This window comes from Trachemys scripta, chromosome 5, assembly GCF_013100865.1.
Source record: "Trachemys scripta elegans isolate TJP31775 chromosome 5, CAS_Tse_1.0, whole genome shotgun sequence".
Classification (NCBI taxonomy): Eukaryota; Metazoa; Chordata; order Testudines; family Emydidae; genus Trachemys; species Trachemys scripta.
In genome coordinates this window covers 15,595,584-15,608,891 of record NC_048302.1, presented here as the reverse complement: position 1 = coordinate 15,608,891, position 13,308 = coordinate 15,595,584, and the positions used below count along the sequence as shown (strand labels likewise).

At 42.4% G+C, this 13,308-nt stretch overlaps 1 protein-coding gene across 3 annotated transcripts in view; it reads left to right on the top strand.

Annotated features, from left to right (window-relative positions):
• RASGEF1B (RasGEF domain family member 1B) overlaps positions 1-10,411 on the top strand; it is a 40,926-nt gene extending 30,515 nt beyond the window's left edge. For 2 of the 3 annotated variants that reach the window (XM_034771636.1, XM_034771637.1), the window contains exons 10-14: positions 5-103; positions 4,594-4,689; positions 5,899-6,022; positions 6,707-6,779; positions 8,312-10,411. In XM_034771636.1, the coding sequence (XP_034627527.1) occupies positions 5-103; positions 4,594-4,689; positions 5,899-6,022; positions 6,707-6,779; positions 8,312-8,336 (417 nt within the window). In that variant the 3' untranslated portion in view covers positions 8,337-10,411. The remainder of the gene's footprint in view (positions 1-4; positions 104-4,593; positions 4,690-5,898; positions 6,023-6,706; positions 6,780-8,311) is intronic. The other variant, XM_034771638.1, reaches the window with a different exon arrangement.
• Positions 10,412-13,308: the final 2,897 nt, after the last annotated feature.

The window sequence follows — 13,308 nt, the reverse complement described above, 5'->3', positions numbered from 1 at the left end:
CTAGCATCAGATGGACCCTTCTAGCAATTTTTACAATTACCGAACCGCTCTGCGTGGAGCAGCTCAGAGGTCCTTGACGGCGCATAGCAACAGAGAGAAGGTAGTTCGTGAATCACTTAGATTAACAAGCACATTTCATTACTATCCGTTTGCTATGTGGTGAGCTGTTCTCGAGCTATTCAAATTCTAAGGCACCAACCTCAGTCAGCTTCCTTTAAAATATGTGCCTCAACATTGGGTCTCTGTCCTCCCATGAGGCTTGTATAGTGGATCACCAAGAACAAGACTTTATCCTCTGGTATGGTATCTGAGAACAGAACAGGGAAAGAAATGGGAAATCTTACAGGGTTAGAGAGCTTGGGATAAAGATCCTTTCACCTCATGATTTCAACTGGAAGACCAGTCCAGGTTTGTACTGACTGAACGGGGTTACTATCTTCATATCCTAAATGAAGTAGGATTAGTGGTCTCAGCACAGGTCCCAGTGGGTAGGTGCCTACATCCGAGAGAACATCACGAATGGCACTTTGGTTCCATTGTCAGCAGTCTAGGTGGAAAGGCCAAGGTTTGAAAAGAAGAGTGGCTGAGCTACTATGTTGTCCTTATTTGTTGGTCCTTCCAGATCGGAGTCAAGGAGCAATAGGGGGGCAGTGTGAGGAAACATGCACTGGTGCCACTCATGCTGTGTGCCACACTCTAGATGAAATACAGTCTCAAGGAGTTTCAATCTGACTCCTTTCATGAGCATTTCATACACTATCCTTTCTTTTTTTTTAATTGCCCCCAGTGATTTTTCTTCCATTCCCCACTTCCTCTGGACACCAGTGTTTCGGTGGAAGGGAAGGAGATCTGGGAGGGGACCTTTCGGGACCAGCACCTCCAAGAAAAGCCAATTAGCATATCTGCATATCTGCAGGCAATGAATGCTAGTACAAAGGTGACTAGTCTGAACCTGAAGAGCCCTGAGAAATGTCATAGGTATTGGAGGCAGAAGGCTCTCTTGAAGGCATTCCAGGCTATTTGCAGGCAGGATATACACTGAGAGAGGCAGATTCATGTTAATGTAGGTCTTGAACAGGCAGAAAGAAAGTGGAAATTTTGATGAGTGCCCCATAGGGACTGGTAAACATGAGAAAAATAAATAATAGTCTAATGCAGGGGCTCTCACGACCCCAGGAGGGGGGACTGAAGCCTGAGCCCACCTGAGTCCTGCCACCTGGGAGGGGGAGACCAAAGCCCAAGGGCTTCAGACTCAGGCAGGGGGGCCTGTGACCTGAGTCCCGACACCCAGGGCTGCAGCCTTTGGGCTTCAGCTTTGGCCCCAAGTGGTGGGGCTCGGGCTTCAGCCCTGGGCCTCCCAACAAGTCTAAGCCAGCCCTACCCACTTTGAGGTCCCGACCCACAGTTTGAGAACCACTGGGCTAGTGGATGCACAACAGGCTTTACTCTTATTCTTTTAAAGCGTGGCTTATTTAATATTTTTTTAAACAACTTAAAAACCCCACGAAGAAAATGATTTCTATCTACACGTCTGTCTTGCCGTCTCTGTTTTGCCTGCAGTGGCAGACACAAATATCCATTTTACACTGCTGCTGTTTTTTTTTTTAATTCCTCTTCATTCTGCTTTACAAAAGGATCAATTTTTGAGAGATTCTTTGCAGCAAAATAACAAACAAACAATAAAACAGGATGAGAGTGCAAGCAGTTAGATAGACTGAGGCTTTTTGGATGAAAGACACTGGAGGGAAAAGCTCGGTGTATCTTTCACATATTGCCCTGGGTCAAAGATGTGTTAGACAGAAAGTTTGCTCCCTGCTTAGTACCATTGTAGCTGTTTTAAAGTGCTGTGTATCTTTGGGCTTTGGTAAAAACAAAAAACTGTTTCAGATCCCATGGGATTTTATTTGTGTTCATATTAAGAAGTGCTGTACTCCACAAATAGTCCCATTGATCTCAGTGGGATTATAATGCTGGTCCGGGTCCTCCTATGCACATGGCCACCCATATAGATCATATCGAAGCCCAGTTCCCTCACTGATTTTGCATGGCCACGTTTGTCCATGTGGGTCAGCCTTGCAGGGTCAGAGTGGTCAGTAGCATAATAAGATCCAGAAGGATTAATTTTAATAATAATGCCTTAGATGAATGAGTATAGGAAGAAATTGCTGCCATTGTATTGCGTATTATTCAGTTTTACTTTCCTCTTCTCTTGTTTTGAAATGGGGATTTGGGCAGGCGGGATGGAAATTGTGTAGATTACCCTGTTCCAGTGTTTGACTCTGCCTAGGGTAAACCACAAACACTTGTGTCCTAAACCCCAAATGTTTGTGTTTGGAATGTCTAGACTGGCATTTCTAGTCCACTAGTCAACTCGAGTCAAAATGGGGAACACAAGCATGAATCTAGACATTCTTCTAAACGTCTCTTCTCTGCATGACCTTTACCAGTTCAGCTTTAAAGGTGCCTTGCTGGGGTTCATTAGTGTGAATAGCCAAGAATAACGAAGTATCCTTGTGACCTAATCAGGTTAGGCCAAGAATCCTCTCTTGAAACACAAGAGTAGCTGTAACATTACTGAGAAATGGAGGCAAAGAAAGATACAACCTCTTCGCAATAAACCAGTGTTTGAGAAATAACCAGGACTTGGACATACATTAATGCAGAACCTTTGTTGCATCCCTTGAATTTCTCTTGGAAAGGAGCCAAATAGCTTGCTAACCTACCTCCACTTAGAGGCAAGTTACTAAATAATTCATAAACTTCTTATAATATTGGCTCTACATATCAGGATTAATAAACCCGATCTTCGTGCTTATAGAATAAATTTAACTATAAGGCAGGATGATACTTATACGTTCTGCTCGCTCATGCATGTTTTGCACTTAAAAATAAAATATGGGTTTTGAGAGCTAAGAGCCTGTTTGAATACAAATCAAGGTGTAAAATCCTGCATACATTATGTAGATTCAGGAATCCAGAGAGTTTATTCCTATATATTTATTTGTAGACCTGAGTGAAATTTGGAAATTCCAAATTTCCACAATTGTTTTTGACCCAAATTGGGACAAAAAAGTTCAGAATTTCTGTTATGATCAAACTTAAGAAAATTTTTTGCTAAAGAAAACATTTTGACATTCCCAAAATCAAAATGTTTCATTTTGGTTTATTGAATTGACCCGGAATCTTTCCCCCCCATTGTGGTGCATGGCTTCATGGGAGCTTTAGTTCAGGACCCTGGTGCCACCATTCTCCCAAATGGGCCAGGTTCCCTAGCCAGACCTACATCTCCTTTGATGCACCCAGTCTTGTGACTCCAGCGATGTGCCACGGAAAGTTTGGTCATAAAGAAATCTGTATTGTATTATGGCAGATTTAGTCCTCCCAGGGAGCCCAGCCCAATATAAAGAAAGAGAGCCCCATAGGGAAATAGATCTGTTGAATTGTTTCAAAACTAAACTTTTTGGGTTAGTTCAACAAAATGAAATATTCTGATTTGGATCAAACTGACCCACAACAAAGTTCAATTTTGTTCAGTTTTCCCATGGAAAAGTTTTGATTTTTCAGGAACTGCATTTTCTGTCAGGAAATCATTCCTGACTAGCTCCATTTATTAGCCATTGGCTGAAACAGAGTCATATGATCCTGTCTGGGTTGGAAAGAGGAGCCTTTATAGAAGGATGGAAACGTAGGGCTGGAAGAGACCTGTTTTTTGTGAGACAGGACCAAATATACCTAGATGATCCCTGACAGGTGTTTACCCTGTTATTAAATCTCCGATGATGAGGATTCCACAATGTCCCTTGAAAGCCTATTCTAGTGCTTAACTATCCTTATAGTTAGGCAGTTTTTCCTAATAACTAATCTAAATCTCCCTTGCTGCAAATTAAATCCATTACTTCTTGTCCTACCTTCAAAGGCGATTGAGGGGCATAGAGCAGAGTCTATAGGAAAAACTATTCCTCTTTGGTTGCAGAAGTGACCTCCATACGGCAACACTACCATCAGTCCTTTGGGCTTTATCGCTGTTGATGTGTCTTTTCAGCTCTCCACAGCATTCTGACTTGGGTATTAACATCCAGATACCTGTTTATAATGCACAAACAAGAAGTGAGGTACCTCTGAATGTATACATTCTAGAGTCTGCAAGCATGGGTGAGGAAAGGTCAAACTAATGAGGGCCACTATAACAGAAACGGAGCACGTTAGGCAGACAGCTGTCACTCCAGAGGTGGTGAATGTACATTGTGTGCTCAGTTGACAAGTATGGCCATGAAAACAGATAGATTAACTGCAATTCTGAGAGCGCTAGAGGCTTTCCAGAGACACAGTGGATGGAAGGAGTCTGGGACAAAGAAAGGAGGTGGAACCGAGATGAAACTAAAGAGACTAGACTGAGTGGGGTGATAACTGTCTTTACTTCATGTATTCTAAAATGCAGCATGCCCATAAGATGAAAGGAACACTTGCAGACTTTGCCTTTTCAGTATGATGTTTAGTTTTTATACAAGGTGATTTAATTTTTCATACATGTGGTACTACTGTTGTTTCTCGATTCTGTGTCCGACTGAAGGTGGACTCTTGTTCTTTCTTTAGATCGTGATACCTTTCTTCAGTCTCTTAATCAAAGACATTTACTTTCTCAACGAGGGCTGTGCCAATCGCCTTCCAAACGGCCATGTCAATTTTGAAGTGAGTAGAACATTTTATTTAGAACTGGATATTTCTTAATTGCCACTCCTTTAACTCCCTGATCAGAAAACATAACCCAGTTCTTGATCCTGCTTTCATTGGGAACAAAATTAGGCCACAAGTTTAGTACCAGTTATTACTAGAGATGGTCAGAAATCTTGATAGAATGCTTTTCTGTCAAAAACTACAGATTTGTCAAAATGAAAACATTTTTGTAGAAATGTGTCGATATTGCCAATTTTTAGATAGGGATGATGGAAAAGTCACAATGATCAGTTTTGATAGTTTCAATTCATTTTATCTAAACTTAAATATTATATTATATTAATTTAACTATTTATATATTTTAATATACTAGAAGTAAAACTTTTACTTTGCAGAAAATATTGATGTTTCAGCCTTTCTTTCCAAATTGGAACAAACTTTTGAAACATCAGAATTTCCCATGGAATGGAAATTCTAGTTCCCAACCATCTTTAGTTGCTACGTTCCACTGCTTGCTGGGGTGTTGTATTAGCTGCGTGGTACAAGTCAGTCTTTCGGGGGTTCTGCTTTTTAAATTCTCCGTGTGGTGTGAGCGTGTGTACATGATCGCAATATATTAATATTCTGTACACATTCTTTCTACTTGTAGGAAATACTATAGCACATAGATGCACATTAGTTTCAGTAACCTTTTCTGAACCTGAATCGTATGATCTGATATGCCCTTGTGTTCAAGGCTGATCGAAAAACTTTTTAAATGGAACTTTTTACTGTTGGAAAATGATGTTTTGTCAAAATTTTACAGGAAATATTATTTTAGCAGAACTTTCCATGATGGAAAAATCTGAACTTTTCAAGTCAACAAACTGAAACTAAACATTTGAATTTGGGAACATCAAAATGTTCGGTTTGGATCAAAAATGTCAAAATGAAACATCCAGACACTTCCAAAGTGGCTTTTTTTCCTAAACACTTCGTTCTGCAAAAGGTTGTGATATTTTAATATGGGTTTTGTCTCAATTTGGAACAAAAAATAAATGTCTAAATATTGGAATTTCCCCAGGAACAGAAATTCAGTTTTTCCACTCCTCTTGTGTTACTGCTTGAAAGTCTGACTGGAAATTAGCCTAATTTAAACCCAGATTCATTTATCTATGTTCAATAAAGCAGATTGCTAAAATTCATACGTCTTTGTTTTTGTTTGCTCCCATTCCCCATTTATAGAAATTTTGGGAGTTAGCGAAACAAGTGAGTGAGTTTATGACATGGAAGCAAGTGGAGTGTCCGTTTGAGAGGGATCGGAAGATCCTGCAGTACTTGCTCACTGTCCCAGTCTTCAGTGAAGATGGTAAGGAATACATTGTGCTCTGCTTTTCAAATGATTATGTGCCAAATATTGCTCACTCTCTTCCTGTGTTAAGTTATCCCTTTGATGAAGGACGACCTAGTCCTGGAACACAAATCTAAACATGATCTATAAGTTACAGTGGACCCATAGAAACACAGGGAATAAAAGTTACTTTTTGAAAGTGTGTGTGTTCTCTGAAATGTGGCTTTGGCCCCTTTTCCTGCTTTAAAATAAAAGAATATTTTTAAGTAATGGAAAAACAAATAAGAATTGGGAAGCAAGTCCACAAAAACATAATCCAAAGTGTATGTATTTGCTTTGCCTTTAAGAAGGTTTTGACCTAGGGGATGTTGCTAGAAAAACAATTTGGGACTCTGCCTTTAGTTCAAAAAGCAATATTGCTCTGAGCTCAAACCTTTCTTTTGCAAGTGTTCGCTTCTATCTTCCTATGTTTTAGGTTTCCTCAGCTCTTCTTCTTTTCCCTGAGGATAGTCTTTGTTCTCATGTACTTTTTTGTTAGTATTGACTGAATGCAATTGTGAGTGACGATGTACTTGGTAATGGAACTTTGGAGCCATAATCTCATGGATGGCTAATATGAAGAGATTTTATTTTGCTGTAGGAGAATGGTGAATTTTCAAAATGCCAGTAGCACTAATATGTCATTCTTCCCTCTGATTGCAGCACTTTACATGGCTTCCTATGAGAGCGAAGGTCCTGAGAATCACATTGAAAAAGACAGATGGAAGACTCTAAGGTTTGTGTCAAAGGTTATTGGCATCAATAAATCAACAGAGTGAGATGTAATTCTAGCTTCGGACAGTTAAAAACCAAATGACACATTATATGCTTCAACAGATGGGACGGAGTATCAACTTAAAACCGTCTCTGAGCTTATGGATTTTCTGGAAGAATTAGTACAGCCACTTCTTATTTATCTTGCCCCAAAGGGATTTGGAATGCAGCTTAATTTTAAATTAGGATATCCTGCCCAACTCAGTTTAGAAAAACCTCTCTGAAGTTTTAGAAAGCTTTTCTCGCTGATACTGTGAGCTCAGTTTTTCAAACAGAGGTGAGGTGCCTGAGTTAATTGTCCCATTCTGAACCTGGGCTCTCAAACCTAGAGAGAATTTTTGGGTAACTCCATGTGAAGATGGATGACTTAACTTAATTAATTAATAGGTATATCTCCATTTATTAATATATAATCTCCTAGATCTGGAAGGGACCCTGAAGGGTCATCAAGTCCAGCCCCCTGCCTTCACTAGCAGGACCAAGTACTGATTTTGCCCCAGATCCCTAAGTGGCCCCCTCAAGGATTGAACTCACAACCCTGTGTTTAGCAGGCCAATGCTCAAACCACTGAGCTATCCCTCCACCCAGGACTGAAGATCTCGGGCTTCGGCTCCAGGCAGTGAGGCTTGGGATTCGGCCTGGGCCAGTGTAACACCAGCTCTAGTGACCCCAATAAAACGGGGTCGCGACCCACTTTGGGGTCCCGACCCACAGTTTGAGAACCGTTGAACTAGGCAATAACCTTATTGTAACGTTCGACGCAGGGCCAACCTTCAGGATAAGCAACTGCTTGGCAGCCTCAGCAACTCATAGCTCATGCTAGTTTCTGTGGTAGTAGAAGCAGAGGGGAAAGCCCCCAAAGCCTGTTGTGGGGTGGGTGGGGTTTTGTTTGTTTGTTTTTTAAAGCTGTTTCTAGTCCCATCACCTCACCCCCAATTCTTTCCAGCGGCAAAAGAACCCAGGACTCAATTTTCTCCAGTATGTCCCCTGGCAGTACCTGCCTTCCTCGCTTGTGGTCCCACAGAGCATAAGGCCATCTCTGGTGTAATACATTTACTGCTCTTGTCCACTCTTAGGGTCCCAGTGGGCGTACTAGAGAGTATTCTGCAGCATAGAGTTCTTTATGGTTTTGTTTCTGATGTAAGCAGATGGTTGCTGTTCAGCTGGCTTCTTCTGTAGGCACGTTTTTCTTCTCACTTGTGCATCATGGGACACTAAACAGCTCAGTGGGACTAGTGCCAACCCATTGGGGAGGGAAAGCTCTTACTCTGCAAATGGATGGCTGGGGATGCACACACCCAGTGCTGATTATACTCAGACAAAACAGAGAAAGAGAAAGAGTCTGGCCTTGAAAACCTGCCAGAACACGTGATAAGAATGCAGAAAACTGAGGTCAGCGTTATGGGAGGCAGTCTGAGCCTATCTGAGGATAGTTGCATCATTGTAATGAATGCTGCTATTTACTCTTCTCTCTCTCTCTCACTCTCTCTTTAGGTCAACACTTTTAGGCAGAGTTTAACATGTGAGATGCCTGCTGCTCCTGCCGCTACTGTGTGATGTGGACTAGGAAGGGACCCGGTTTGGTTTATTTTCTGTGTGTACTGAATGGCATCGAAGTGATGGGAACTGTGCAGCCAATTGAGAAGACATGTCAGCAAAGATAAAAACAAGTTAACTCAAGAACAAACAGGCACCTTCTCAGATCGGACAGATCAGGTTAAATCACAACTCGCTTGGCTATTGATTGAGGACAGGAATGACAGAATCCTTTGAAGATCTCAAAATTCCTTGTATGAATCATTTCATAACACCTGGATGGGATTTTTCTCTTTGTTTTGTTGGCGCTTGCTGCTACTACGACTTTCATGGTTTGGTACTGGATTATAGGGCTTTCCGTTCCTCCAGCTGAATCCCAAATCTGCATTAGAAGAACTTCCACTCCCAATATGCTGAATACCGCCGGGAGCTCAGCTTGCGTCAGCATTGCCAAGAAGGGATAGGACTGGATTAAAAAAAAGCAAAAAACTGGCTGCTGTGGGGACTCCCCCTCCTCCATTTTAATGATAGTTATTTTTTTGTTTTGTTTTTCCATAAAGTTTTTGAGTTGGCTGCTGGTTGGCAAACTCATTGTCATTCTAAGTTATATTTTAAAAAAAGTAATAATAGAATCAGTGCTGTGGTAGGAAATTCAGGCACTAGAAAAATACAGTAACTATGTAGCTGCGACCATCTTACATCTTCTAGAAAGGTGTTTTGGCTTTTTCTTTCAACTGTTTACCACCTTTTTCTAGACATTCTTATATTTTTACTGTAGCCTTTTGTTACTCTACATTTTCATCTTGATGACTACTTCCTGTATTAAGTTGAGCAATCTGATTGCTTTTGTTTTCTTGAATTCTACTTGTGAAACCACTGCACAGGCTGCATTACAAATAATATCAAATTCTGTGTTATTTAAGTCGTCGTTTTTACTTTTGCTTTTTTTTTTTTGGTAACAACTGGACTATGTAATCCAGTTTAACTGAAATGGTAAGATGCCAAGAAACAAAAAAAGATTGTTTTTGTTCACAGCTGTAGTCAAAGAGAAATCTCCTTTGTGTTTGCTTCCTGGATTATCATTGTTATGACTGTGAAATAGCTCACTTTGTTACACATCTAATATGTCTGTTGTCACTCCAAATACTTACCCACTCTATTTATCCTAGGAAAAATCCTGGGGAATAAAGAGAAACTGTAGATTTAGTCTGCCCTAGATGGGAAGTCACATGCTAAACAAAGGGACATGTAAATACCGTGCCACTATTTAAAAAATGGAAAAAAATAAAATCATGTATTTATGTTGCACTGCATCTCTCTAGACTTTCAGATGTGTCTACAGTGTGCCCTTCTAAGCTACCAATATAGGACCTGGCTTGGGACAACATTGAAATATGTGCTTCAGTCCATCCTGATTCTGACAAGCAATTAAACATACGCACAAGGATAAGCACATGTATAAGCACCGTTTCTGGATAGGGAAGTTGTCCTGAGCTGCTGAATGGTACAAGGTGTTGGAAAGGACTGATTGGTATATTTTAATGGGGCCAGATATTAAAATGCAAGGAACTTAGGTGGTGAAGGGAGGGTTTTTTGAGAGGGTTGGTGGGAAGAGGGAGGAAGATATTGGATCTTTCCTGTTAGTCTGTCTGTCTTTTTTTCCTTTTGTTCATTCCTTCAAGCAGGGGCAGTCTCTGCTGAGACTAGCAAACATAGCTTCCAGCCATCATCAGCTGACGTCTTGTCAGGACTTCTGAGGAACCTTGAAATGTCCAAGGCATTTTATATTTCTAATGTTAGAATATTGGGAACACTGTTACAGTCTTTCCTTTTTAAATACAATGACATGGTGATGTGATCATAAGATACTTAAAGGAAGGAAGTTTCCATGTTGAAACACTTGCTGCCTGCAGACACTCACTCTTTATTTGGTTTTGATTGCAGGAAAAGGGAATTGTGTAACACAGCTAGACTACTGGGCTGGCTTAGACATGCATTTCTAATGTATGTAGTTGGAATGAAGCCTTTGTAAATAAAAGAAGAAATAGCATTAAGCAACGTCGGCCTGAAGTGTGGGCTCCGTGTTGTATATGTGTGGTGTTCCTATTGTGGAAAGGCAGATGCTATTAACCAGGAGGCTGGGCCTAGGGTGATCAGATGTCCCGATTTTATAGGGACAGTCCTGATTTTTGGGTCTTTTTCTTATATAGTCTCCTATTACTCCCCAACCCCCGTCCCGATTTTTCACATTTGCTGTCTGGTCACCCTAGCTGGGCCTCACTGCCCTGATGGCAGAAGAGCAGGTGCAGCGGCTTGGGACTCCGAAGTAAAAGTGGATGCAAATTCCACCGCCCCAGGCAAACTGGAGGCTGCTTATTGTGAATGTTAATGAACTTTAGTTTTTGATGACAGGGGTGCGAGTCTCATCACTTTCCCTTCTCCTCCCATGCAGCTCTGCTGTTCCCGTGTGAAAGGCAGAGAATGCCCTGGATGCAATGGAAAGGGAAGGTGGGGTGAATGCCACTCTTAAAAAATGGTAAGAGGAGGAGGCAGCTGAGGAGTTGGGCTCTAAATGCAGCCTGGGCGCTGTGGACACAACTTCATCAGCTTTCACAGGAGTTGTGCTCACTTATGCCCCAACTGAATTTCGCCCCCTGGCATTTTAATGTTCCCAAATCCAACACAATTGGATTGACTATGAGGTATGGAGAGCCCTGACATACCAAGCTATGGTTAGCCCCATCCTTAAAATATTGAGTTCTTTCAAAGGGATGCTAACCTCTGGTCAAGCATTGCACGCTTGGCTAATGAGTACTGGTGAGTGGCTGGAGGGGAAAGATAGAGACGGAGAATCTTCCTTTGGCAGTGGCCAACTCCTGATACTTCCGAAACAGGTGAATCATCCTGATCTTATGGCGCTTGGCTAGCAGAGCAGGAGTTTTCAAGTCATCAGACTACTCAAGCACCTGAAATGAAATGCTACACACCTCTGAAAGGTGAATAGTTCTCAAAACTCTCACTTAAAGCCACTGAATCCAGAGGAACTATATTCACTGAGCAGTCCACCAGCTCAAAAGGGCAGAGCCGTGGAAAGGGAGTGAGAGCAGCACACAACTTAAAGTGAAATTACAGGGGTGATTTATCTGGAACCTGGATATCCATTCTCCAGTAGTGCCAGTGGGGATAAGATGATTACCAGGGCCTTCAGGGTCCATAGACAGCAGTTTCTCCAAAAGGGAACCTGTCATTTGACTGATGCAGCACGTGGTGACCGAAAAAAAACAAAGATAAAGCTAAGTCCCTTGCTTTGGATGCAGACTCAGCATTGACATGAATGTAGGCATCATCTGTTGTGTGTAATAAACGGTGAGAAGCTTGTTTTATAGTCTCCATCTGTGATCAAGCCAGCAAGAGAAATTATATCTTTGATCAGCATGTGGGATAAGACCATGAACCACTGTTTCTCTTGCGACTCCCAAGACATCTAATCTTGACAACGATTGAACTAAGATTCCACCGAGAATTCAAAGATGCATCATTTTAGGTAAGAGTCAAAATGATATCAGCCTTGCGAGAACACACTCAGTAGGGTTTTCTCTACCACCCAGGACTGTAGCATCTAAATGCTTTCTAAATTAGTGATGCAGAATGAGCTTGCTAGTGTACTGCACTGAGAGGTCTGCTCTCTTCTTTTCCCTCGTAGAAGAAAACTCCTTGGGTTGAACCAGTTAGACCATGCCCCGTTAGTTCCCCCTCACCTCCTCCCAATCGCTTCTTCCTGGTTACGGAGGGAAAGTCTTCTCACACGAGGGCCTTGCAATGGGGCCGGAAGGGAGTCAGACTCTGGATTAGGCTGCTGTCAAAGAGCTCATTCCAGACCGTAACCAGTCTCTAGCAGCACTCACTCATTGGCTCTGGATTGCTTCCATTTACAGCCATGCGCTTTTAAACCAACCAATCTGATTTTTACCTCCCCTGTGGATCTCACCCCCTTTTCATATTTTGATCATAAGAGGCTCAATTCAGCTCTCATTAAAATCAATACCTTTGCTTCTAAGTGAGAGCAGACTCCAAATCTCTTGATTAACATGGTTAAAAAACCAGTAAATATTTTCAAAGCAGTTCAAGGAGTTTAGGCCCAGATTCAACGAGGTGCATAAGCGCACACGTATCTTTAAGTGTCGGCATGGGCACAGTGAGGGCAATGCTTCAAAACCTGACTGAATCAGGGCCTTGCGGCCTCATTCAAAGCTCTTTGACATCGATGAAAGCGAGCCCATTGAGTTCGCTGGGCTTCACCGAAAGACCTGAGCTACTTAGAAAACCACTGAGGACCAACACTGCGATCCTTCACCAAGCCTGAGTTAGGGGCCTAGACTTACTATACACTGAATGGAGAGAGGTAGGTGCCCAAGTATGCAATCCATAAAAGCCAGCTGGCAAGGCAGGTAGTGGCCTAAATCAGGCAGTGGGAGATGCCGAGGACAGAGGTGAGTGCTAAGCCCCACCCCCTCTCTGAGATAGGTGCTTGGAGTCAGGCAGCTAATCAGGAAGAGGCACTCACCTTATACCTTTTTAAAAGTGGTTTGAGCACTTGCCTGGAGAGACTGGCTCTCTACCTGAGGGGTAGAGAGGATTTGAACAGGGGTCTCCCACCTCTCAGGAGCATGCTTTCACTGCTGAGCTCTGGGATATTCTGAGGTGGGGCTCCCTCATCCTCTCCTGATGAATCTGTTCCATAGGTGAGCTGTTCCACCTCCACCTTCCCCTGCTGCCGGTAGGCAGTCTCTGCCTATGCCTACCAGACAAGTCACAGGTGGGGCCTGAGGTAGCCAAATGCCAATCTCTCCTGGTTGTGACTTGCTGTGGGGCTTAAATGGGAGATAGGTGGCTGGATGCCAAGAGGGAGGTGGCGGTGCACACACCCAGAGGCAGAAGCACAGGTGTGTAGGGAA